This window comes from Opisthocomus hoazin, chromosome Z (assembly GCF_030867145.1).
Source record: "Opisthocomus hoazin isolate bOpiHoa1 chromosome Z, bOpiHoa1.hap1, whole genome shotgun sequence".
Classification (NCBI taxonomy): domain Eukaryota; kingdom Metazoa; phylum Chordata; class Aves; order Opisthocomiformes; family Opisthocomidae; genus Opisthocomus; species Opisthocomus hoazin.
In genome coordinates this window covers 88,088,192-88,115,299 of record NC_134454.1, presented here as the reverse complement: position 1 = coordinate 88,115,299, position 27,108 = coordinate 88,088,192, and the positions used below count along the sequence as shown (strand labels likewise).

At 50.7% G+C, this 27,108-nt stretch overlaps 1 protein-coding gene across 1 annotated transcript; it reads right to left on the bottom strand.

The window, feature by feature from the left end:
• Positions 1-6,085: 6,085 nt before the first annotated feature.
• LOC142365750 (endothelial lipase-like) lies at positions 6,086-15,963 on the bottom strand. The gene is made up of 10 exons (XM_075446976.1): positions 15,851-15,963; positions 15,534-15,730; positions 14,477-14,656; positions 13,723-13,834; positions 12,349-12,573; positions 11,651-11,893; positions 11,057-11,177; positions 10,263-10,481; positions 9,245-9,337; positions 6,086-7,638 (listed from the first exon to the last, which is right to left on the bottom strand). Exons 1-10 carry the CDS (start codon positions 15,945-15,947, stop codon positions 7,617-7,619), a joined length of 1,509 nt encoding a protein of 502 aa, XP_075303091.1. The 5' UTR covers positions 15,948-15,963; the 3' UTR covers positions 6,086-7,616.
• Positions 15,964-27,108: the final 11,145 nt, after the last annotated feature.

Genomic DNA, 27,108 nt, shown 5'->3' with positions numbered 1-27,108 from the left:
TTCTGTCACCTGCCTGGACCAGCATCTCTCCACGGGTTAAAACCCACCAAACCTATGCTGAAGTCCAAGGAAAAACTCCTGCAGATTTCAAAGGGAACCCAGCTGGAAGGCTCGTGCACGTGCTGAGCTGCATTTGGTGTGCATGTCCTACCGAGCAGTGCCCCAGCCCATGAACCTTAACTTGTGTGGCCAGTCAGAGCTCTTGGGACAACGATTCTGGAGCCAACCACCTTCTCAGCCAGGAGGAAGCTTCGCAGACACAACTCGCAGAAAAGCTAACTTGTCCTTGCTTTTGCAGCTTTGCTTACTGAAATCATTAAGTCAAATATGTACAGTGTGTATGTGTGCTGCTTCTTTCCTGAGAACAGATGTTCTACCGTAACAGTCATTAGGAGTGTCCTTCTTTCCTTTTTAATTTTCAGTTTCATTCACCTTTTGGCATATTACATGGGAATAGGGGCGTAGACCATGTTAGACCGGGCTGAACAAGTAGAAGAAAGCTTCGGTAAGCAAAAGAATCTTTTCAACTGTGTTTCTGTGCATGAAAACTGCCAGGAAGAGAAGACCGTGCACCTTTCTGGTGTGCGTGCTGAGCAGTTATTCAAGGTCAAGGCATAGAATCATAGAATGGTTTGGGTTGGAAGGGACCTTAAGGATCATCTGGTTCCAAACTCCCTGCTATCAGCAGGGACATCTTCCACCAGCCCAGGTTGCTCAGAGCTCCATCCATCCTGGCCTTGAGCCCTGCCAGGGAGGGGGCAGCCACAGCTTTTCTGGGCAACCTGGGCCAGGGCCTCACCATCCTCATGGGGAAGAATTTCTTCCTAATATCTCATCTCAATCTGCCCTCTTGTAGTTTAGAGCTGTTCCCCCTTGTCCTGTCACTACACCGCCTTGTGAAAAGCCCCTCTCCATCCTTCCTGTCGGCCCCTCCAGGCACTGGCAGCTGCTCTAAGGTCGCCCCGGACCCTTCTCTTCTCCAGGCTGAACCGCCCCAACTCTCTCAGCCTGTCCTCGTAGGAGAGGTGCTCCAGCCCTCGGATCATCTTCGTGGCCCTCCTCTGGACCCACATCTGGGGTTTGTGTCTATCACCGACTTGTGGAGCAGTCTTAAGACAAAGCTGTTAATCTTGTGCTATCTGTTGATTTTTTTGTGTTTGAACTGAGTTATTTGTATGTTAACACATCGAGGATTGCAGCTTCGCCTGGTCATGGAGAGGAGAGTGGTGCGGCTCTCGGTCCCAGGCTTCCTTGGTTTGTGCTCCAACATTATTCACAGCGGTGCAGGTTAGTGACAGCTATCGCATGGGTTCGTGTTCCTCAGCAATAAAGTCAATGCTGCTAAACTGAATAGAAAGCAGCAAGCTTTCTGAACAACCTTCGTCACTTGCAAACCAGCTGGATCCATCCTTCTGAAATTTAGAGAGAGATTTCCCACTTTATTATCCAGATGATATTTGGAGATCTATCATTGGAAGTTCTTTCCATGCCAGTGCATGAATAATATATAATCCAGCTTTTCCATGGGTGTTTCTTTATCGGGTTTTTCAAAGAAGCAACAGATTTGGCTGTTTCAAAGCTATGCAGAGCAAGGATCATCTTCTTGTTAACATCTGCAGCATTTATGGCACAGGAGTAAGATTGTTTTGGTATACTTAGCTCCAGCTAAGATGAACGTAGCCTTTCTCTTCGTAATTTGGTAGGATACATCTGTTTCCAGCCAAAACAGAGATATGGAAAGGAGGAAAACCAAATCAACCAGTTTGATAAGAGCAAGCCTTAAGGTTTGGTTCAAGTCTCGTGTCACTTCTTACTTCATCGGAGGTGGTTTGCCTGCTTGCAATAATTAGGACAGCTGACTAGGAGAGGTGGAACAGCATGGCCTGGAAAGCCTTATTTTATTGGTCCCTTTTCCTCGTTTTTCAATCTTATTACAAGTCAGGTCAGAAAAAAAGGATGCTGAACGTTTGCACTTTGCGTCTTCTTTATACGGTTTGCCATAAACATCCAAAAACTTTGTGAAACAGCTGCGAAACAGCCTAGAACAGGAAGGACAGGGATAGGAAAAACCCAATAATGAAGCAATAAAAAGCGATCTGATTTTTTGTTTTAAACTTGGGTCAGCTGTGGGTCAAGCTTCTTTACCCATCCCTCCGGGCAGCAGGAGCTCTCCCGGTACTTTTGCGTGGATTTGTAAAAGTTGCCGGATTCTCTGTGTTTGTGGCCGGGAAGGCAATGAGCTGTGTAATTTATGTTGGAATGTCGGCATCTGAACAGGCATAAAATTACAACTCGTTATCACGGGCCGAGGAGCAAGAGCTTGGGTTTCTTGGACAGTCGCGATCATCTTTCGGTGAGGCTGCTTTAGGGGACGGCTGAAAAAGCTTCACCGGGTGGAGCGGAGCTGCAGCGTTATTTCAGCATGGCAAGCCAGCAAAGAAAAATGTGCTGTCCTTGTTCCCGAAAGGACTGGCTGGGTCTTTCACTTCCCAAACACAGCTGTTGTGGTGAATTTATTCTGCTTGGATTTTTAATAGCTTGGAAATTGTCTGCGTGAGACAGCCGGTACCCGTGTCAGGGACTTTTGCTGACCAAGGCACGGTCTTACAGCACCAGCAGAAGGAAGGGGTGCTGTTACACTGGGAAACAGGGGAGAAGAAAACTCCAAGCAGACTTTGCGTTCAGCTTACCTTCAGAGGCAGGGATCACAGGATCACAGACTGGTAGGGGTTGGAAGGGACCTCTGTGGGTCACCCAGTCCAACCCCCCTTACCAAAGCAGGGTCACCCAGAGCAGGCTGCACAGGACCGCATCCAAGCGGGTCTGGAATATCTCCAGAGAAGGAGACTCCACAACCTCCCTGGGCAGCCTGGGCCAGGGCTCCGTCACCCTCAGAAGGAAGAAGTTCTTCCTCATCTTCAGCTGGAACTTCCTCTGCTTCGGTTTGTGCCCATTGCCCCTTGTCCTGTCGCTGGGCAACACTGGAAAGAGTCTGGCCCCGTCCTCCTGACACCCACCCTTGAGATATTTATAGGCATTTCTAAGGTCCCCTCTCAGCCTTCTCTTCTCCAGGCTGAACAAGCCCAGCTCCCTCAGCCTCTCCTCGTAGGAGAGATGCTCCAGTCCCCTCCTCATCCTCGTAGCCCTCCGCTGGACTCTCTCCAGTAGGATGCTGGGGTGTACTTGGTGAAACCGCCCGACGGCTGCTGCTTGTGGGAGCTGGTGCTTGCGCTGGGATGCCGGAGCTGGGGCAGCCCCAGCTGGGAGCGAGGAGGGCTGTGGAGCATTCCCCACGCGGGGCGTATTGTTCCTCCAGAGACACTGCCTGACCTTTGGTGGGACCTGAATGGAGTGGCTGTGAAAAAGCGATCCCAAATAAATCAGGGGAAGGGATGCCAGGTGGCTGAGAGCACAGGGATCAGCCCCATGGCAGGTCCAGCCTTTAGCCTCAGCCATGCCCGCAATGGATTTGGGCGGTGCCCACAGTACAGATCCTAAATTCCTTAGAGAATTCAGAAAAACAGCCCCTTGTCTTTGTTTTTTCACTTGTCTAATGCAGAAGCAAACTCATGACTGTGGAGAACTGCGCAGGGACGCGAGTTGATGTGCCAGAAGGTGCAACGTTCGCCTCGATCTCTGGCGCAGTGGCAGCGATGCTTTTGGGAGCCCACGTTTGCTGTGTGAAGGGCATGGAGGGGATGCCTATGGATGCACAAGAGCTGCAGCCCTTTCCTCCTCTCCTGTGAGCTTATATTTTTCACCCTTTTCCTTGCAGAGAGCAGTTAGATGTGGAAGGGGCCAGCACCAGCTCGTCCTTGCCGGAGAACGACCCTGCAAGAGGCACCAGCTCTTGCTCTGCAGCTATATCCGAGGGGTAGCATGCAAAAATAAAGGAGTCCCCGACGTCTGGAATGTGATTAGCGTCCCCTCCATTTTTGCACAGGATGGAACACATCAGGAAAAATCCTTCAGCTCTGGGGTGAGGAATAATTTGGGGCACTACAAGCGCCAAACAGCCTCCCCGTTGCTCCACCGGATCTACAAAGGTGGTTTTCCTTGCGGTCCAGCCATTGCTGGGCTTTTCACAGGAGCACGTTAACTAATTCCATGTAAATCTTCCACAGCTTGGAGGTATCTGCTGTGTTTGCAAAGTCCTTCTGTTGCTGCTGGCTTTGTGCCACCAGTTTGTGTCAGGGGTAGGCAAAGCACGAGGAGAGGTTTCCTTCAGCTTGATGGTGTGGCTGCTGGGAGAAGCCAGGAAAAACCTCCGTGAGTGATGAGATTTGGGTAAGTTTTCTTAAAAGTGCTCACCAGGGGGCTAGCTATTGAACTCGCACATCGGTGAAGAGTTGCAGGGTAAAAAAAAAAGACGTTCAATGGAGGAAAAAAGCACTAACGCAGGAAATCAACAGGGAGGAAGGAGACTGTCCTAACTTGTCCTGGATTAGCCTGGCCAGGTCTTTCCAGAGTCCACCGGGTTCACTGCAATAGTCAGAGAGAGCAAGTAACACAAAATCTTCCCTCCTCCCCACCAAGAGCAGCAGTGATATTGCTATGGCTGGAAGAAAATGGGGTGGGAAGGAAAATGTGGGCTCGCAAGTGAGGAGTGGTGTTCCTCTGGGGTCGGTGCTGGGAGCGGTGTTGTTTAACATCTTTGCCGGCGACATGGACAGTGGGATCACATGCACACTCAGCAAGTTTGCTGATAGCACCAAGCTGGTGCTGTTGCCACACTGGAGGGAAGGGATGCCATCCAGAGGGACCTGGACAGGCTTGAGAGGTGGGACCATGTGAACCTCATGAAGGTTAACAAGGCCAAGTGCAAGGTCCTGTACATGGGTTGGGGCAATCAGCCTGGACCACAAGTGGATTGAGAGCAGCCCTGAGGAGAAGGACTTGGGGGTGCTGGTTGATGAGAAGCTCAGCATGACCTGGCAATGTGCGCTGGCAGCCCAGCAGGCCAACCGTGTCCTGGGCTGCATCAAGAGCAGCGTGGGCACAGGGCGAGGGAGGGGATTCTGCCCCTCTGCCCCGCTCTGCTGAGATCCCCTGGGAGTCCTGCATCCAGCTCTGGAGCCCTCAGCACAGGACAGACCTGGAGCTGCTAGAGAGGGGCCAGAGGAGGCCCCAGCAATGATCCAAGGGGCTGGAACCCCTCTGCTGGGAGGAAAGGCTGGGAGAGCTGGGGCTGTTCAGCCTGGAGAAGGCTCCGGGGAGACCTCAGAGCAGCTGCCAGTGCCTGGAGGGGTGTTAGAAGAGAGCTGGAGAGGGACTTTTTACAAGGGCATGTGGTGATAGGACAAGGGGTAACAGTTTTGGCTAAAAGAGGGGAGATTCAGACTAAATATAAGGAAGAAATTTTTTAAGGTGAGGGTGGTGAGGCCCTGGCCCAGGTTGCCCAGAGAAGCTGTGGCTGCCCCCTCCCTGGCAGGGTCCAAGGCCAGGTTGGATGGAGCTCTGAGCAACCTGGTCTGGTGGAAGATGTCCCTGCCCATGGCAGGGGGGTTGGAACCAGATGATCTTTGAGGTCCCTTCTAACCCAAATCATTCTGTGCATCTATGAAAAGTTAATGCGTTTGGTACTCCCCCCTGCTGAAGATGTCTTACAGCCATTGTGGGGAAGGGGCAGACAGAAAACCCCTGTACTCCTCCCCAGGCAGGGATCTTTATTTTGTAATACTCTGACAAAAAAAGAGAAGATCCCTTGACCACCATTTGAAATCACGTTCTTAGTGCTAGGCTAAAGCTAGAAGTAAACCTGTAGTGTTGTACAATGAGCACCTCAGGAGCTACAATGCAAGAGTAGACGTAGAGTGACTTCGCTCTGTTCGTGAATGGAGGGAACAAGCCCACCTTGGCGACACAGCCTGGAGAGGGCATGGAAGGAGGGTGCTGGGGAAGGGCACCTACCCACCAGCACTTACCTGGGTGCCGCTCTGCCTGCATGTCCTCTTTCTGCTGGTCTCAGGGGCCTGCAGGAGAGAGATGAGGTGGCCACACGCTGTTGTTCTGGCCAGGCATGTCAAAGCTTGTGGCTTATCAATCACAAGACTTCACTGATTTTTAAAAAGCCCTTTATTTTTGTCTTAAGGCTTATAAAAACTGTTACTCGAAACCAAAATGTTTAAAACTTCACATATGTACAATACAAGAAATAAATTATATTTTAAGTCATACAAAAACCACAATATACAAACAGGGCTTTGGAACCACTCTAAGTATGGCACGGTGACAAGTCACAGATACTTAGCAAAGGCTTCAGTTATTAAAGCCTTTGCATAAAACCATGGAAACAAAAAAAAAAAAAAAAAAAAAAAAAGAAAAATATCCCCAAATGTGCTTGCTTTGGTTGGATTGAAGCTCTACAAAAACTCTGAGAATTGCAGGCCTCGGAAGGACTCACGAAGTCTTCAGCACTCAGTGCCCCATCTGGCAAGGCTGTTTTTTGAGGTTGCCTTTCTGCATGCCAAAAGTTCAAGAGCTGTTACGTGTTAAGTCTCCCTCCAAAAAAGAAAAAAAAAAAAAATCTAGTTCACCTCTGAGGAGGTCTGCTCTGCTGCAGCCAACAGGACAGCTGTAAAGAGTCTGTTGAGCTCGGAGCAAAGCCGACTTCACCAGGGAATCCAACTGGGACGTTGTGGCAATGAGGGTAGGATGTCGTTTGTTTGGCTCATTTAAATACTTCGGACAAAAACAAGGTCTTAATCACACACTGGTACGACAAGAGCACCTGAACAGAGGCGAATGCATTCTCAGTAGTTAGGAGGGCTGGTGCAGAGCTCTCCTGAAGCGGTACGGTTCGTTGCCTTCCTCCTCCCTGGCGGTCAGTAGAAGGGCAGGGGCTGTTTGACTCTTGCGGAGAGACGAGCGCACGGGAGCGGGCAGCCTCGCCGCAGACGTGGACTGCGGAGCAGGGAGTAGCTGCCAGACCCATCCCCTGCCGTCTGCACCGCGCTCTGCCCTAGGTTTGGGGAGGACGGAGTGCTACCTTCTTCTAAGGTAATATATAGAGATTTCGCCATCAGCCAGACACGGAACGGATCATTTTTAAGGCAAGCAAAGGACAACTTGAAGATAAGTGGCATTGTGCTTATTCCCACCCCTCCCCTGAACACCCTCACACAGCTGACCTGTGCCGGTCTCCTCTTCCCACAGCCCATAGTGCTATCGAGCCCACAGTAACTCCTACGCTAGATGCTAATTTGTTCTTGGCAGCTCAGTCACAAACAAGCTGATGGGCAGTTAGCGTGGTTATCTTCTCAGCTCCCCTGGAAGGCAGACCAGAAGATCATTGCTGAGGTCTAGATCGGTGAAGATCTCATCCGTAGTCCCTGGTTAATGGGAGCAGGGAGGAAAGCAGCGTGCAACAGGTCAAGGTAAGGTTAAACGCACCAACCAGGCTCCTTAGGGAAGGGAGAATGTAGTTCTAGTTATTCTAAGTCTAGGACCACAGTCCATCAACGGCTCCTCGGTTTCTTGCATCTGACCCACAATGTTTTGTCCTGAAGAGCTAGTTGCTTCAAGTGCTACCAAGCCAGGTTTTTGCCAGGGCATCTTGCCACCTGTGTGGTCTTCACACATCTAGGTTGCTCAGTGGTGAGTCTTTAGAGAAATCTTCAGAGCAAATTGGAGACAGATCTGGGAAGAGCAGAGAGGAAGAAAAAAATCTAGTTAAACGGAGAAGTTAAGAGGAGTAATAAATAATTCCTAAGAAACTCTGGGACACTAGGAACAGGTTCAGACAGTACAGGTTGGTGTTTTATTCTGTCAAAGCAGTGCTTTGCCCTGTAGCTGCTCGATGAGAGCCTGAAGCAGACATTATGCACACAAGCAGGCTGCAGACAGAAATTGCAGCTCTCAACGCCAGACCCTACTCGTTGAGATCCAGTCAGGGTGGGCGGACGTTTGCAGACTCAGTCTCCGAGCAGGGAACCGTAATCTTCCAGTGACTCGGCAGCAATGGAGTGCTGAACGGCGAGGAATGGCTCATGATCTCCGGGAGGGGAAGACCGTTTCCTAGAAACCATCACGCGTCGGAGCTCAGATCTGCTCCTCTGCCTCTTGCAAAAGCTCCACTCCATGAGTAAGCAGGAAGGGCACATCTGCCAGCAATTGTGTTTTATGGGGGTTACTGAGCAGCAGATCAAAACAGCCTTTTATTGTACCTGCAGGAATAGTTACTTGGTCTTTCAAGACTTGTAGCAGAGCATCAAGTTTTTGCACAGGGCTTTCATCCACAGAGTTGTTTGCTACTGTACGTAGCACGGCTCGCCCGTTTCTGCCAAACCTGGAATGGTCCCAGTTCGTGCTTCTGAGCTGCCCAAGAAGGCTGTGCAAAGCGCGACTTCCACAGGGCTCTGCTAGCCCTAACAGGCGCTTTGTTCCCGGGTCAGAAGCGACAAAGCTCTAAGTTTACAAACTGGAATTTAAGAGAGGGCGAAAGGCTGGGCTCCATACGACAGAGACTATCATTTAGTCAGACGAACCGGGATTCATCCAAAACATAACCAGAGGCAGTCGGAAGCAATCCAGCTGTCGCTGCTGGGACCAGATTTACTGGAAGTCATGCTCTGAGGACTGATCCCAGGTGTCTGGGAAGTCCCCCAGAGGTTAAGCGGGGCTCAGATGCGCTGGCAATGCCCGAGCTTGCACTCTTCTGAACCAGAAGAGATTAGCATAGCCGGAGATGAAGCGGTCGGAGTCAGTACTGGAACACCATGGCAAGTCCTCTGCTGTGCCTGGCTTGTGCAGTTGAGCTCAGACTTTAATCAAGACATTTCTTGGCAGCTCAAGGTCTTCTACCAGGCTGAAACAATCTTTGAGGCAACTCACTGCACTCCCAGCTTTCCTGCCTTTACAGGGCAGTTAATAGATGCCTCTAATTAGCTCTCTGCTATTGCAAGGATCTTTGGGATTGGCAGCCCCTCAGTTTTTAGCATCTAACATGATAGCAAGCAGACAGGTTCTTGAGGCCCAGGGATCACGTTATGCCGATCTGGTAGCAAGCATGTAAAGGTACAAGGCGTCAAACCAAGCTCAGGAGTCAGGATAATATCACCTACTTCGTGATAGTTAAGGCACACGTGAAAATGAAGTCTAATAGCTGGGAATCTTGGGCTAGAATTTAGTAACGTCTTTTAAAAGAAAAAGAGGTTCCAGGAGTCTAAACAAAAAAACCTGGCTCCACTCATCCCATCCCAGCCACATGCATCAGACAGGATCTCTCTTAGCTGATTTTCCTTACCTTTTTCGCCATTCCTCTGTGCACTTCACAAACCAGAGCTCTTTACCAGGAGATATACTGGTTAGCTGGGAATCCTCCACACAGAAAGCAAACCTAGGAGTGGGAATCAGAAGTCAAGAGAAGGTACCTGTTGTCTCCACGATTCACAAATAACACATAATGTGGACTGCAGCTAATTCTAGGACAAGGTGTTTGCGTTGATATCCTTCCCCTGGAGCATCTTGATAGACCGTTCGCCTGTTGCAGGGCTGTTTTATTTCCTACTTTAATATTTTATTTGGGGATCTTTGCTTCTGCTACCCCTGTGTTAAATAGATAGTAAAAACTAGGATGCAGAATACCTTACGGGTGATAGGCGATGCTTCTTTAAAGCTCTGAGGAATGTGGGAAACTGTCAATATCAACTGCTGCTCTTCAACAGATCTGGGTTACCTTCAGAACAACATTAACACGAGATCTGGGAGCGCAGCACTACGCGCTTGGCAGCTTTCCTCCTTGTTGGTTTCTCAGGTAGCTTTCCAATTACAGAGATCTCAGAAGAAGCAATGTAGTGCTTAAGGAGTTGGTGTCACCATGTTACCGGTTGCAGTCTTAGGTCTGGCTTGTGCCAAATCAGCACATTATGCACATAAATAAGAGCCATGCCCATCTATGTTTCGGTATTTTTGGCACTGTCAGTACTTTAACCCTTCAGGTATTGATCTAAACCACCTTGAAGCAGGCTAATTTAGTCCCCAAGCGCAGGCAGACAGTGTCACAGTATCGAAATAAAGCAAAAGAACATCTCAGATCTGATCTGCGGTGACTAGTTTTGGTTAAAGCCCAGTGCAACCTCATGCTGGCAAGTATCCCGCTCTCCTACACCAGGACGGAGCATTAGCTGATAACACCAAAGATGAAGGACAGTTCAAGGTACCAGCTAAGTTCAAACCCCCAACTTTTCTTGCTAGATTCTGAATATTTCTCCTTTTGACTGCAGTTTCAAGCCAGCTCACGTGCAGCCTAACGCAATTATTACCTCTGTTGCGTTTCCCCAGATTTCACACGTATACGTCTGATATGCAGTTCCTGGGAAGACTTCGCAGGCCGGTACCAGTAGCTCTTCAGCTCTTTCCACAGATCGTACCATGACTGAGATGTTCCCTCCCAGGTGAGCTTGATTTTTAAAAGTTCACCCATGTCCTCTTCAGTATAGACCAGGAAGGTGTTGGTAGCATTTAAGCCAATTTGATCAAGCCTGAAAGACAAGCAGAGACTCAACATCTCTTCCTTATGGAAGCGTGCCAGCTGCTCATTCATTCCATGCCAGAAGTTAAACCGAGCCTTTCGCAGCTTACCAAGTGCTCCGCGTTCAACTGTCACCAGCTAATTGCTGATTACACTAAAGAAAGCGAGCCTGGATAGCTGGTTCAATACAATGCATCATTTACTCTGCTCATCCATCTTTCCATAGCTTAAAGGTGAACTTCATCCCTTGTGTTTCTTCTCAGAGAGGCTAAAGGAGGTCAACAAAGCCTCCAGAGAAATGGGTGCTTTCAGACTATATCCAAATGGTAGAGGCGAAAAGCAAAACAAAGGACGTCAACAATGAGCCGTGAAGGCTAACATGTAGAGGACTGGGCACATCAAATTGCTTTCTCAGCAATAAATTGTAATTAAGCTACTGGATGAAAAGTGTTTTGCATGGTGATGAAGTGAGGCTGCTAGGCTCAGGTGCAATGCCAGTGTTATCAGAGGAAAAAGAGTAATGCCACCTTGTCTAGTCCCAGTGGCCTTCTCAGCCTGGCGGGCACAGCAGGCCAGCTTACTTACATTTCTAAAGAGAGGGGTTCGGACTCTCCGTTGGTGCCATGAAGGGTGACGGAGAAAGTGGGGTCAGCCTCTCCCAAGCTCTTGTAGCTGAAGACATGCATTTTCATCTGATAATGGTAGACTGGAGAGAAACAAGGAGAGCATAGATGGAACCAACTTTGTTGAGAGACAACATTGCTCAGCATCGCTCTTTGTGAAATACCGTTGGCAAAGGCCAGACCCTGTATTTATCACTTTTTCCCACCCCTACTCATTACAAAGTTGACATTCACACAACAGCAGCAGGCCCACTCTGGGGAGGGCTCCCTGAACCTTACACTGCTCTAAGCTTGGGGTGGTCTCACAAGTAAGACCTGTGTAAGCTGTAGTCCTGCTCAAAAGGCAGAGTGTTCTTATGGCCAGAGCCCTGCTGGTTTTACGCAGAGGAAGGAGCACAGAACAGAAATGCAGCCAAGCAACAGAGAAAGACTAATGCCTGGTGCTGTGCTGCTTGGAGACGATGCTGCTCTTCCACCTCTACATCTTTCCCAACGTAGACTTTGGGAGTCTGCTCTTAAAAAGAGCATAATCTTGTCTCTAAGAGGGAAAGCGTACCTTTGAACGGCATGTCAGCTCTTGTTTTTAAGTACATCTTGCTGTTTCGTTTGTTCCGTGTTTTCCTGGCGTTGTAGCCAATGCCGTTGCAGCGGTTCTTCCGGCAGCTCAGGCAGATGCCCTTCTTGAAGCGACTGGAATCGGTACATTGAAACGCAAAGCTTTGTTTGTCCTGGTTCACGAGGGAGTCCACAAAGAGGTGCACAGACCGCTCATGTTCACATTTAACAACTTCACCGATTGCTAGAGAAGCAGAGTTTCAAGGGATACATTTAGTTTAAGCATCTGTCAATCCAGCAGCTCATAAGATACAGTCAGCGATATCTTTTTGTAGCCCAACATGAGTTGAGCATGGCCAAACTTGAACATTTTTTGAACAGTAGCAATTCAAGAGGCTAGCACAAGACACTTGAAGAGGACTTGTCATTTAGTGTCTACCATGAAAAGAGATTTAAAGAGGATTCTAGACCTAGCATAAGAAGACGATATCTTATGATCAGGTGATAGAGCGAGAACGTGCTGCTTCAGAATTAAGAGCAGGTCCAGTTTCTAGCAACTGTCTCGAGTAGTACAGGCAGTTTAGAAGGAAAGAATAGTTTTCTCTGCTCTTTTAAATCAGATCATCCCCCAGCATCAAACCAAGTCTATTTGTGAGGAGTCTACACTGACCAGAGGCAAAATAAGTAACGAGAACTTACTCCCATAGGCAATTGCTCCCAAGACATCGCTTAATCCGCAGCCAGGCTGGAAGTCTCCCCCGTTGGGGTAGATGTCAACGTGGCCTACAGGCATCTGGATCCCGATGCTAACGCCCAGCGTTTCCCTTGTGTAGGTGTGAAGGACATCCACAAAGTTAGCATCATCAGGGGAGAGGCGCTTGCTAGGGTCCACTCCTTCAAACATAGGGCCAGCTGGATCCAAGCCTGGTTTCAGAGACAGTAGGCAAGATGCCAGGGAAGAAATTGAGTTATTTCATACAGAATACAACCAGGAGCCCGCTGCTAGCAGCCCTGATAACCAAGTGCTACACAGTCCCTACCCCGTTGCAGATACTGTCCCCCAAGATCTCTTCACCACGTGCTCACCGAGGGGACAAATGAAAATGTCCCGTACCACTTTTGGTGCAATACAACCCAGTAGTAGCACCAGTCTGCTCTACGGCCACGGTTTCAGGTTGCCTGCTGGAAGCAATGAGTCTTTGCTAGGTCACAGTGAAGAGATACTTCCAGAGGCAGCAGATGACTGAACACCAGAGGAGGTCTAGCACCCCACGGAGACCACTGGTAGCCAAAGCTGCCTTGGCTGCGTTTAATCTATTTTCAGACTGGGCATATGGAGGGACTGAGACAAGTTTAAGCAGCAGCCAAGGTAATTCCTGCATCTGAGATCCCATGATGGGTTTGGGACATTCTGCTAACCTCTGAGCCTCACCCCCAGCCTGAAGCTGTGCTCCTGAGCCATTCCCCAGCTTGACTGGTAGGTGATATTTTCCTGCTTAACCAAATCTAGATATTTATCATCAGGCTCTGAGGAATTGTCACTGCCAGTGTCACATTTAAATGCTCAGTGCAACCCCTTGTACCGTGCCTTAAGGTCTCACATGCTGAAATCAGCATTCCTCGGGATTCAGAAGTGCTCTCTCCAAGATATTTTCAGAATGAAGGGGTTTGGTTTGGGGTTTTTTTTTTGACCAAACATCTCATGGTACCCAGTAGCCCTCACACCCATTAGTTTATGAGCTGTAATTACAGAAACAGTATCACTCAGGGGCTTAGGATTTGGATACTAACAGCTGGACTTGTTTTGAACCCACACTCAACTTCAAATACACTCAAGATCAAGTTGTCCTCTGAAAGGGTTTTCATTGAACCTCCCCAATGTTTGGGGTTCAAAATTAAGATACTTTCTCATGTCAAGAGACCCATACTCCCTAGTGTCGCCGCAGGTAGGAAACTCGTCATCTCTGACTAAGCAAGCCCAAAACAACATTGCAGCAACACAGGAAACAAGCCTCTTCAGGGAAACTCGTTGCCGCTGAGGAAAGGTAAGAGACTGCTCAAGAAGCCACTTGCCTGTAATTCTGCCTATTGTCCCATGGACATGGTTACCAGCAAAGCCGGCGACGTGGGCGCCCAGGCTGTACCCAATCAGGTGAACGTTCTCCAGCTGGAAGAGAGGGTTCTCCTGCAAGGAAAAAAAAGATATGATCATTTGCCCTCCTGTCTTTCAGGACATCTGGCACCACTCCTGTCTGCAGGACTCTAGAGTCCAATTCTGAAATAGATTGGAAGGAGGGGGCAAACACGCATGCTTCATTCTTTATTTCGTCAAATGAAAGCTGAAGGGTTTGGGTGGCACTTGTGGCATGCCCCCACCTGCAGGACCCATCTTCCAACCCCAATTACAATGTTCTTCATTTAAGCAGCATCAGGAGCAGCCTTCCCCCAGGGAGCTGCCAGCAGACGTCAGTACCAGCCGTGGACTCAAGTGCCACGTGTAGCACCATAGGCCTTTTCCTTCTCCTTTTCCACCCTCTTGAACGCCCAACTCCTGGGTTCACGTTGCTCAGACAGGAGGAAGGACTCCTAAATTTCAAGTCCACTTCAACTCCAAGCACCACCTCCCAGGAAAGCACCGCAGCACTTGCTCACCCGAAGGCTGAGCACGGCACCTTAGCCACAAGCGATCGCCCCACCGAGCCTCAGGGTCTGGATTACACCAGTGACTTCCCTGCTCGTGAGCACTGGAGCTGGTGACTGCTCCGTTCCCTTGTGCAATAGCTCCTCGTGGAGCGTTACAGCAGAGAACGTTCTCAACTCGCGTTACCTGTAACCAGTCAAGCAGCCTCGCGATGCTTTTTCCAACGATCCGCGTGTTGTTCACCGCATCGGTATAGAGCTGGTGGGCAAGCGAAAGCCAGTCCACCACGACCACGTTGGCATCCTTCTCCCTCTCCCGAAGAGCAGATACCAAGCTGCCCAGCCAGGTTTCGAACATGCCACTCATCTAGAAAGAGATTCAGGTGGTAGTTTCCAGCTCACAGGACCCAGATGACACATTCCCGGCTAAGTTATTTGTATATCATTTACCTATTCTGCTCCAGCTGTGTGCTGCTCCTCTGCGAGCCCCACTACTTCTCAGCACTGCACTAATGATGTGAGGAAAACAGGTTTTGAGAGACTCCGGCTGTAATTAGCCGCCTTGCCTTTTAAGGCAGGAGGGAGAGGCATGCGTTACACGCCACCTTATCGCTCTTTTTCTCACGAGTTTCAGAAATTCTGACGGATTGCAAAATTGTTTGCCAGCCCTGGCACCGCCGTTTGCATAAGCCTTGGTAGAGGTGATAAGTCCCCGAGTCCCGCGCGCTCAGCCGCATCCAGCGCAGAAGAAGAAAGCTGGATAAAGTCTGTCTGCCCTCTGTTTCTTTATCGAGGAGACCACGCAGCAGCAGGCAGGGCTGCGGACAGAGCTACGCTGACAGAAGGTCTGAGCATCTGTCGAGCCAAGTGCCACCTTCCTAGCGGTCAGCAAGTTGGATTTTAGGGAAAAATCTCAAGGTCCCTTTACCACATTCACGTTACATGGACATAAAATCATTTGGGTTGGAAAAGACCCTTAAGATCACCGAGTCTGTGGAGACGAAGCGATCTTGGGCAGCTGTGAACGAGTTGGGTGGTTTCACAGGGTGAAGCACAACCCACATCGCTTTGCTCCAGAGACCCCGGGTGCCGCTACAAAGCCACGGTCCGCCAGACGTGACAAGTCGTCCCAACTCCCGCGCGTTCGAGAGACGCAGACCACCTGCAGGGCGCTTTGCTCTCTCCAAGCGGCCAGCCCGAGAGCCGAGCATCGCTTAGAGCCGCGCGGGACCCTCCCCACTCACCGTCCAGCCGTGGATGATGAAGAAGGTTCTCGCCGTCGCGTTGAACTTGCAGTGCTCCAGACACTCGCGCTGGCCGATGGTGAGAGCGCAACCGTCCTCTTCGGCGTCCGGCGCGGAGCGGAGGTTGAACTTCACCTGCGGCTTCGGTGCCGGCACGCGCTCCCGCTCGTCCTCCAGCGGCTCGGCGACGGCGGCATCTGCAAACCCACGGAGGGGAGGGGAGGAAGGGTCAGCCAAGCGGCTCCCAACCCACCGCCGGGCATCAGCCTCCCGCCCGCGGGAGAGGGGAAACCCGCGTGGGGCCGGCGCTCGCCCACCTCCCCGCAGCAGAGCGGGCTCGGCCGCCCGCGGGGCGGCTCCCGCCGGGGCGCGACAGGTCACGGCGGTGCAGAGCAGGAGGACCAGGCTCCGCATGGCTGGGACGGGCGGACGGAGGGACAGACGGGCGGACGGAGGGACGGGCGGGCGCTTTAAGGGACCGAGAGGGGCGGTGCTCGTGGCCCGATGGGGCCGGCCCGCCGCGCCGCTCCTATTGGTCACGCCCTCGCTGACGTCGCCCAAAGCTTGAATGGAAGGCGCGGGCGGGGGGGGCGGGGCGAGGCGCTCACGCGTGGGGGCCGGCCCGGCGGGAAGGGTGCCGGGGGGGGCGGGGGGGGGGGCTTTCCTGGGGTTTTTATTTCATTTTTCGTTTCGCGTCCAGCTCTGGAGCCCTCAGGGCAGGACAGGCCCGGAGCCGTTGGAGCGGGGCCGGAGGAGGCCCCAGCAATGATCACAGAACCGATGATAGAATCCTGGGGTGGGAAGGACCTCTAAGATCATGAAGTCCAACCGATGGCCCGAGGGCTGGAGCCCCTCTGCTGTGGGGAAAGGCTGGGAGAGCTGGGGCTGGTCAGCCTGGAGAGGAGAAGGCTGCGGGGAGACCTCAGAGCAGCTGCCAGTGCCTGAAGGAGGCTCAGAAGAAAGATGGGGACAGGCTTTTTAGCAGGGACTGCTGTGACAGGACAAGAGGTGATGGATTTAGACTAAAAGAGGGGAGATTCAGGCTAGAAATAAGGAAGAAATTCTTTACACTGAGGGTGGTGAAACCCTGGCAGAGGTTGCCCAGAGAGGCAGTCGATGCCACATCCGTGGAAACATTCCAGGCCAGGTTATATCTGCAGGGTGGGTGTCAGGAGGATGGGGCCAGACTCTTCTCAGTGGTGCCCAGCGACAGGACAAGGGGCAACGGGCACAAACTGAAGCAGAGGAAGTTCCAGCTGAACGTGAGGAAGAACTTCTTCCCTCTGAGGGTCACGGAGCACTGGCCCAGGCTGCCCAGGGAGGTTGTGGAGTCTCCTTCTTTGGAGATATTCAAGACCCGCCTGGACGCGGTCCATGTGCAGCCTGCTCTGGGTGACCCTGCTTGGGCAGGGGGTTGGACTGGGTGACCCACAGAGGTCCCTTCCAACTCCTAACGTTCTGTGATTCTGTAGACGGGGCTCTGAGGAACCTTGTCTAGCTGAAGACATCCCTGCTCATGGCAGGGGGGTTGGACTAGATGGCCCTCAAAGGTCCCTTCCCACCCAAACCGTTCCATGATTCTGTAATAGAATTTTCTTCCCCTTCTGTGGCTCCTTCGCTTTCCCTCCAAACTCACAGCAGAAAGCAAGGAGAGGACACCAGGGTCTGTGGTGCATAAAAATGACAGGGGAGAAGGCAAGAAAAAGGTACAGGCAGAGGAGGAAAAGCTGGAGGCCTAAAACCAGTCACCAGCAAGGGAAATAATGGGAAATCAGGTATGCCCATGGCTTTAGCCCTCACTAGTAGATACTGATGGAGAGCATTAATATGACTTTCCAGCAGCGCTTTCCCAAAGTGCTGGGTTTGTACCCCGTGTCCCTATGAGCCTTGCTCAAGCCAGCCACCTCCTGACTCCACCTGGGTTAGCAGCTGGATGAGATGATCGTTGTAGCTCCCTTCCAACTGAAATATTCTATTCTATTCTATTCTATTCTATTCTATTCTATTCTATTCTATTCTATTCTATTCTATTCTATTCTATTCTATTCTATTCTATTCCTGTTCTACTCTATCCCTGTTCTATTCTACTCTATTCCTATTCTATTCTACTCTACTCTATTCTACTCTCTTCTGTTCTGTTTCTAAAAGATTTTCTCATAGCTCCGTGCAAGCAGCAGGTTGTGGCTGGGACCGCTGCTCTTCTCCTCTTGGGTATCGTTTCCAGAGCCTCTTCATTTCGGACCCTGCAGAATGAATACGTGTCCCGGGAGGTATTCGAGCACCTCCTGCTTCAGGAGGCTGGAGATGACGCTAACTGCTTCTCCCCAGGGAGCATGGGTTTGCATGGAGCGTCCTGGGGACACAGCCTCTCTCGCAGCTGCGTGGTCCCTCTCGAGGCACAGCATCCTGACAGCAGCGGCCTGAAAAGGAAAGGACGGAGGTTTCTCAGCTGCTAGTCCACGACCGGACTTACTCCTGCAGGAAGTGAATCAGCCAAGCCTCATCACCAAATGCTTCATCATTTAAAAAAAAAATCCCTGGTGCCAACAAACCCCTGCCAGACCGTCGGCCGCTGCGACATCTTCTCATTCTTCCTCCCATGCCTTTGCATTCAGCTGTTGCCTCTCGGCATTGTAAAGCTGCGCCGGGTGGGGACGTGCCCTCCTTTTGTCTGTGCAACGCCAGGCTCTGGGGAGGTCCTGCTCTTCGCCTCTGGCTTCCAAGAATGACAGTAGCAGTGAGGATAGCTTAGCAACAGCGAGGAAGAAGCGCATCCAAATAATCCCTGGCTGCTTCGGCCAAGAGCTGACGATCGTGCGGGGAGATGCGCTGGAACTGTCATGATGGGCATCGTATCAATGCAGGGAGTGCGGCTCTGCACTGACCTCTCCGTAACCCTAATGGCCCGGGAGAAAGAAGGCTCCCACCCAGAGATGCTGGGAGAATAACAGTTCGTTAAGCGAAATAATTTTAAGGAGAAATTCCTAGTTTTGATTAGTTTTTCGCTGGGAAAGATTTCATGGCTCCCAGATGGAATTTCTGGATATTGTAATAAGTAATAAACCAGGGTAAAATGAATAATAATCCGCCTTAAAAGAGCTGGAAGCTCAGTATTTACAGCAGTTGTAGGAGCTCTGGAAGCTTTATCCCAGCAGCTGGTGCGAGCGGGGCAATGCCCGGGGAGATAACGGCAGTTCTTGGACGCGTCTTTCGGGCTCTCCTACTCTCCATCCCCACCGTGATTTCCTAAGGATCTCAGCTCAGTCCAAGAGGAGAACAGGAACGTTTCTGAAATTGCAAGCGTTTTTATACGAAATAGAAAAATGTTCCCACTCAGCTGCAGTCACCAGCTCTTTGCAGGTGGGTGCTGGGTGGCTGAGGCCGGTTTCTTCTTCAGCACCAGACGTGGTGAGTCAGAGCGGAGGCAGAAAGGACGCGAGAGGACCTAAGCCTCTTTCTTTGTAGCAAAAAGCTAAAATCAGTATGATGTGTAAATGAATATGCCAAAATATTTAAAGGTCTGGAGACTGCTGATGATCTCGGGGAAGGATTAGACAGGTTTTTCGTTAGCAGCAATTAATTTGAGAGGTTTCCATGCCTGTGCATCCAGCAATGAGACCTTTCAATGCCGCTTCCATATGAGCAGAACATCTCAGACTGGGTTAGAGACAGTATCTCTTGCAGGAGCTGGGCAGAAGGAAACTGAAATTGGGAGCCTTCTGCAAAGTAATTGTCTTTAATGCTTCTATTTCCCTGTCTTTAAAATTAGCATACTGCTATCTCCTTTCCTTGCAGAAATTACAGCAAGAAGTGTAAACGAGCTGCACCTTTGAAGAGCTGAGCATTAAGGGAAAAGGGAAAGGCCTTCAGCTTCACACAGCCTCTTTAAAGACCTGCAGAGGTAGAGTAATTCTGGCGTGAGCGGCTCTGGAGATCACAAGGATAATAAAAAGCATCACAGTGCACAAACAGCGCTGCCGACATCGCATCCCGCATTCTCCCAGGGACGACCCGCTGTGGAAAGAGCAGCAGAGAGAGTGTTTTGCTGCCCGGGACAGGGTGCTGCTGTCTCGGTGAGTGGCTGCAGGATGGATTTGCGCAGTATCCCACGGCTAAGGTTGCATCCCGTCGCATCCACATCGCTAGCAAGGCACAAATGGAGAACTTGGCCCGAGTGAGCCCTCCTGATGGGGAAGAATTGTGGCTTTTGGGGTCGTGGGGTGCTTGTTACTGAAAGCAAAGGCACAGTGAGAGTCAAAGATGCTCCTATTAAGGATTGCTCCTTTGCACGAGTCAAAGATCGATTTCATTGCTTTAGGTCAGCTCTGCAGTGTCAGGGAGTGATTATCGCTATTCTGCAAATTTTTAATTCCACATATTGAAACCTGAGAGTGTTTTACACACCCTCCATTCTTCCTGCCTGTTTTTTCTCTATTTTCATTCCTTTTCTCCAATGAAAGAGGGAGTAGGATTTGCAGGAGAGAAGGAGGAGGAGGAGGGGAGAGAGAGGAATTGTGCTCTTTTTTTTTTTTAAGTTATAAAACAGTTTTTCTTTTCAATTACAAAACGCAGCCCAGGCAGTAGAATTTAATGGGATTGGTGTTAGTTTCCCTCTTGGCTCCTTCTGCCTAATTTGTTTCTGAGACGATGGGGGAGGAGGGGTAGAGACGGGGCCGGAGAACAAACCGAGAGAGAGAAGGGCTGTTCAGACGGCAGCGACCTCAGTGTGCGCTGAGCTGGGGCGAAGGCCGTGGGAGGACCCTCCCATCGGATGGTGTGCAGAGTTGGCTGCACCCCAAGGGGTCTGCGGTCCTGGAGAGGCAGCTCTGCAGTGAAACAACATCCCAGGTTAATCCTGGCATCACCCTGCGCCTGCTCAAGCCCAGGACCGCTTGGTTTGTCGTACGTCCCCATCGTGCCACCAATTATTTGATACTTTGCGCTTACTGCAGAGAGGGGAGAGACTACTTTCGTGGCACAGTTTCTGCCCTGGATATTTTTGCTCTGTGAGCATCGAACTGGGGGGGAAAACAGGCCGCGGTGTGTTTGTTTCGCTGTTGTTCCTAACCCCGCAAAGTCTCTCCTCCCCTCCTCAGCCTTTCAAACACAGCCCCTCTATGAACCTAGGACCCATACTTCACATCCCTCGATAGCTTTGCTCTCTTACAGAAGGGGCTAATCTCCAGCAGGTTATGAAATCAGCTCACATGCTTCAGTGGCATTACCCACTATTGATATCCACGGTCGATCCCCGTTGAGCTGTCTTTGTTGGAGGTAACCCCTTCTCCTACTTCTAAGCTGATTTCTTAGGCCACATCATTCAAGTCCCACATCCCCATGGTATTTAGATGTAGTAAAAATGACTAGGGGGGAAAATAAATGGCAGTCAGAGAGCCAGCTAAACTGTCTGACTATTAATGGTCCTGTTAGTTGCAAATTTACTTTACCACAAAGCCCCCAGCATGTAATCCTTAGATGAATGCCTTTGATTGTGAGGGAATATTTACAGCTGACCCTGCCAGCAGTCTGCAAACCTGCAATGGGCCTCCTGTCCCACATTAAATCCGCTGGCATCTGTTCCTGGGTTCTTATCAAGCACATGCTCTGTCCGTGCAGCGTTTGGGCTGTAGCACTCGCGGATACGGTGGGCCCTGAAGAATAAATCCCCGCATTCCTGCGAAATACTAATTCTTCTGAACGTTGTCACACAGGGAGGAACGTTACAGTTTGTACCTGCCTCCAGGCATCGCCATCCACAGTTGAGGGTTCCAGCAGGCTTTGATCCCCACCAGCCGCCCCCCTCCCACTGCAGGTCTCCGGTCCTGCCGCTGGACCACCCTTCACCAAGGACAAACTTCTTCTTGGCCTCTCTTTGTTGTGCCGTTTTTCCAGATGTGCCTGAGTGACACAAAGTGATTTTTGTGATGGTGTTTTTATCTCTTTTCACCCCGGCCCATGCCTTGCATTAGTCCCCAGGTTGCTCTCATGGAGCGTGCTGTTCTTGCAGAGACTTTCAAATGATCTTACCCCATCTCTAGCCACAGCAGAGCTGTGCAGGAGCACAGGCTGAAAGCCGGTAAGAGCTCAGCGTGTCCTGACACCTATTCCCTGTGTCCAAGTGGACAAGTGCAATTCAGCGGCTTGTCATTCCCAGCACGTCGCGTGGTACCTGAGATGGATCCAAACCACCTGGCTGCTTTGTGTCAGACAGAAGACCCCGTGGTGGGCCTGCTCCATCCACTCTGCAGACAGGGATGTCTGTAGGGCTGTGCCGAGGAATGACGTATGTTTTCTCTCTTCTTACACCTTTACCCAAAGCCCACGCTTTTCCATCCAAGCTGTATGAATGCTGAGCATGTCTGGGCTTGAACGTGGACTTGGAGACAAGCCCGTTGGCAGTGCAGAGGTGTCGTGGGTGGTCAGGGGGGTGTTTGCTTCTGCTCCTTTCTGAGGTCCTGTTTTGGGGGGGGATTGGAGAAATGTCTCAGTTTGTGATCGCTTGACCCTTCAGATGGTGGATGGTGAGCCCCCAGCCGGCGCTTCTGCCTTAACTCTCCTGCATCCAGCAAAGGGAAAAGATTAAAAAAAATCCATTACTAACACTACTCCCCTGACTTTTTAGTAAGTGGAGCCTGAGGGTGCTCGAGAGGCCAGAGAGGAGTTTGGAGGACGGTTGCTTGGTTTAGGGATTGCTTTAGTGTGCATATCCTTATCCACGTGCTTTTTCTTCATATCTGCAGGGATATTTGGCCCAAGTCTGGAGTGGATGAGGTAGCACCATCAGTGAGAGGTACTCAACACGCAGCTGGACCGCAGCTCGAGAGGAGACCCTAAGAACCAGCAGAGCAGGCAGCAGTTCTCCTGCCTGCTTAGAGGGGTTGTCAGGCCGGGCCACGGCTCTGTCTTTGGGCTCATTTCTGGTAACTAGCAGCTAAAAGCTCTTGCAAGTTGGTATTTTGGCAGAATAATTCGAAAGTTGACAGCTTCTCCGTCTCCGCAAACCTCCCAAACCAGCCATCTAGAGCTCGATTTTCAGCACTCCTAAAGCCACTTTAAATTGATCTCAGTGGTGCTCAGGCTTTCAGAGCTGATTCTGCAAATCCGAATGGACACCAAAACGAGGAAGCTCTGAGTGTGCCACTCAACTTGCCAGTGCCCACAGGAAAGGAGATATTTATTAAAAGCAAGTAATTTGCTGCTTGCTGTAGCAAAGCCCTATAAAAGCATATAATGGTAGTTCTCACCATCATTGCTAATTTGCACCCAGGCTTTACGGCTGCAAATCCCAGATAACTCTTTCTTCCTGGGCTGCGTTGGGTCAGACAGCTCGTGCACGTTCTCCCTCTCCTTGCAGTCCTGATTGCTGATTTGGCTGTGTTTTAGCAGATCCTTTGGCAATGTTTTGCTGTGATTCACATTAAAGTGGAATGGTATTTTAAACCACAAACACAGGCTTTATGCGATATCTTCTGTTTTTCAGTAAAAGGGTGACCAACAGTTTGGGGCACGGAAATAAGCAGCGGAAGATGGTGCTGTGTATCATCACGGCCAGGGTATCGTTTGTTCTCCAGCATCCTGCTTTTCGTTTACCTTCTCTTCTGAACCTTTTGCTTCTCAAATCTGAGCTGGGCTTAGTGCTGGGATCTGCCTGAGACAGGGTAAAGCCTCAGGCCACCCTCGGGAGATACGTGGAGCCTCCCGCTCTCCTCAGATGTTGGCTTTACCTATACCGACAATATTACTTGTTTCATTTTTGTTTCATTATTGGTTTTCATTCACTTGCACATTTTACTTTTTGAGAACCCATCAGTTATCCCATCCCTGAATCCAGCCTCACTCCTCGGTGTCCCTGTGAAAAGCTAAGGACATCTATCACATGCGGTCACAGCGCGTGCAATGTGAAGATGGGAAAGAATGTGGTGTCCCTGAGGATGCTGGTCCCCCACCGGCCTCTGCTTCACCCTCTGGCCATTTGTTCCCAGTTGCCTAACTTCTCCCATTTCTTGTGTTTGTTGAGCGTGTGGATCTTATTAGGAAGAGTCAGCGGCTCTGTAATTAATTAAGAAAAGCTTGGGGCATTTCTTAGTACTCTGTACTCGTGTTCCTGCCTGTGATGTACAGACACTGCCGATGTTCATCCCGGGAACTCCCAGTCCAAGGACAGGCAGACAGACTAAGGTCAGGGCACAGACAAAACAAGAGGGCTTTTCCGTACAGGTCGGTGTTACGCTTCACAGAGCAAGGGTGATATTTCCCAAGCAGAGCACAACACAGGAGGTGCGAGCAGAGATCTGCCGGCTGGGCAGGCCAGGGGAGCAGCGGCCGCAGACCTGCCTGGTCTGGGACACGGTGCAGGATTCGCGTTTGCAGTGCAGCTCCACGGCCCCTGCCTCCCGTGCCGTGCCAGTGCCATCAGTGTCGCGTCCCCGCAGGCTGCTGGTCAGGCACCTGGCCGCGTCACGGGGCAGCCAGTGGCCGTGGGATGGGGTGGGAGATGGAGGTGTCCCACCGAACAGGGTCCTGCCACAGCCTTGCCCGGCGGTCCCTGCCCATCATATGACCCTCCCGAGCACCGGCATGTGACTGGGCCATGTGTGCTGGGAAAGACCATGCAGAGTGGAGAGGAGAGGTTGGAGAGGGGGAGGGCGGCTCGGCTAGACAGGATTAGTGAGCGTGGACAGATAGGGAAGGTTTTGAAAGAGGAGGCTTGTGTCAGAGTTGTTGCAATGGTGAAGGGGGAGGTAGCTGGGTGATTGGAAGAGGGAGGGAGGGAGTGAGGCAGGAGGGAGGGCTGACCTCAGAGGTGACATTTGGGATCAAAGTGGGGAAGTCTGCAGCTTGTGGAGAGGAAGATGCTGCGAAAGTCAGAGCAGGAGAGAGCAGCAACTTGGGGAAAATCTCTGACAGTAAGAATAGGAAGGAATGAAGACAGGAACCACGTGCTGGGATGATAAGGGAAGATGCCGGAAGGGTCGCTACGGACATAAAGTTTGGAAGAAGGGAAGAGATGCTCAGGGCTGTAGCTTCTCACCATGCCACGAACAGAACCCTGTCTGCTGGCTGAAGCTTTTGCGCAGATTGTGTTAACAGGCATCGTCCCACCTCATCTCCCAGGCTCTGAGCAGGTCTCCACCTTGGTTCAGAACAGAGAGGGCTGCGGTGGTGACAAAGACGGGTCCTGGCTACAAGGACCATTCCTGCCTTGGGTCCCTCCGTGCGGTGTCTCTCAGCGGGGAGATGGCGGTGCAGAAGCCCCTGGAAGAGAAGAACAGGTCTGATTGTGGTCAACAGCTGATCCAGAGGAGCTCTCAAACAGGGCAGCCGCAAAAAGAAAGGGCAGATAATAAGAGGAGGAGATGTCTTTGATCCATGTGGGTTAGGAGATGTAATGCAACAAATGGATGGAGTTTGAGGCTGTGTTTCCTAGCACAGGGCGCCCTTGGCTTTAGAAATATTGACAGGATTCACACAGATTGAGAGATGTTGAGGTTGGAAGGGGCCAGTGGAGATTGTATAGAGCAAGCACCCTGCAGCTCAAAGCAGGGTCAGCCAGAGCTGGTTGCCCAAGAGATTGTCCAGTTGTTTTTTTAATACTTCCAAGGATGGAGACTCCACGGCCTCTCTGAGTGACCCGTTCCAGGTTCAACCATCTTCACAGTATTAAAAAAAAGGGTTTTCTCTTATGTTTAAACAGAAGTCCCCATATTTTCATTTGTGCCTAAGTTGAGGATGTAAATTGCAGGCAATATGCCTGACTCTGGGGATATTTGGTTTCATTGACCGAAAACACATTTAAAGCAGTACTTCATAGTTATAAGCCAGACAGGTTGGAGCAAATGTAAGCCACGGATTTAATTTATCCGAAATAGTGTTTATGATCAGGCACTTAACATGGTGTCTTTACTTACTGCCTTAATCATCAAGGCAATTGGCTGCTCCATTTCTGGCAATTAAACCCATGAACGAGCAGTCACAGCCCTGCACAACCTGCGTAAATGGTTTGCTGGCAAGAAAGACACCGAGCAAACACAAACTTCAGCTACAAGGTTATTTAATCACATAGGAGGTTTGTTTTACCAGTGATTCCCTCCTAGCTGGGCGTGCAGGGGGTGGATGAACCCCTTGCTCCAGGACAACATGCCAAAAAACATAGAGTGTTAAGAAAATCTCACCGATTGCTGTGGGGTTTTTTTTGGTTTGTTTTGACGGTGCTCCTGGCTGGCTGGTCACCAGCAGCGAGGGGAAGGTGCTGTGCCTGCTGCGTCACACTTCAGCGGTGGTCACGGTAGGGACAGATCCTCAGCTGTCCTGACGCCAAGCTCCCTTGGCTGTTTCCTCACCCCTGGGCTGGGCACAGGACAGAACAAAATAGGCTGCGTAACCAACCTCTTCTTGTAAAGAATTGCCTGTGTTTTAGGAGGACCTGCAAGAAAATAGAAGCATTCCAGCTGTTCACATGTTTTTGGCGATACACTTATGAAGGTTTATACATGTACACATATATGCAGATATATAAGCATAAATATATATATATAAATAACTTTATATCTGCTTAAGTAGGGAATTTTTGCCCCCCTGTGGAGGCATCTCTTCTTAAAAATCACAGGCAGGAATGTAACATAATGGAGCTCTTCAAGCGACCAAGACAGAGTCACCGATGCAGAGTAAGCCCTATAGCGTTTATGACAACGGTCAGTCCACGTTGTGGAGATGCATTTCCTCCTTTTCTGGGCCCACAGATCTTGCGCCTGGGGCTCACTGCCTGGGTCAACAGATTTTAAGATGTGGTTGTGGCGAGCGGCTTAGCCGGAGAACTCACTTACCATGTGTCCAAATGCGGCTGCCGTGCTGACCGCGGGAGGAAAATGCAAACAACGTGAGCGAGCTGTGCCTCTGGAGGAGGGAGTGCAAGAGTCCGTGGGCTGGTCAAGGAAAGAGGGAGTTCAGGGAGAGAAGGTGCAGGTAGCCCTCTGAAGGCTAGAAAGCTTCCGTGTTTCCAGTGTTCAAGCTGGTTTCAATTTAAAATGTCTGTCTTCAAGGTTTGCTGCTTAACGGTTAGGGCAAGCAAGCCATTTGTATGTAATTTTGTGAATGACAGTTAATATCCCCACATAACCCCTGGACTCCAAAAGCTGGGTCTCTAGGATAAATGCCAAAAAATCTGCAAAACATTTTGAGGAATTGGCTTCCGTTCCTGTGCAAAGAACAGGTCAAAACCCCCTCCTGCAGCACGGTGGATGTGCGGTGAGTTTTAGTGAGCCCGAGATAAGCTTGGCCAGGTCAGCCCCAGTGGGCCTGTCCATCACGAGGATTTTAGCCCAGACCCTCCTGTTGCTCCACCTGCCCCTCTGTTAGCAGTTGTGGCCCTCGGGAAGGTGGCAGAGGCAGAGGCGTGCCTGAGCCGACAGCCGGAGCTGCGACGGAGTAGGGGCTGAAGGTAATGCCTCGGCCTCTGAACCGGCTGGCGGAGGACGGGCATGGGTCTGCTTGTCACATCAGCTGGAAGGTGAGCAGGGGGGGTCCTACGGAGGGACGTGATCTCTCTTTTTGGTTCCAGAGCTGCTGTGAAAATGTA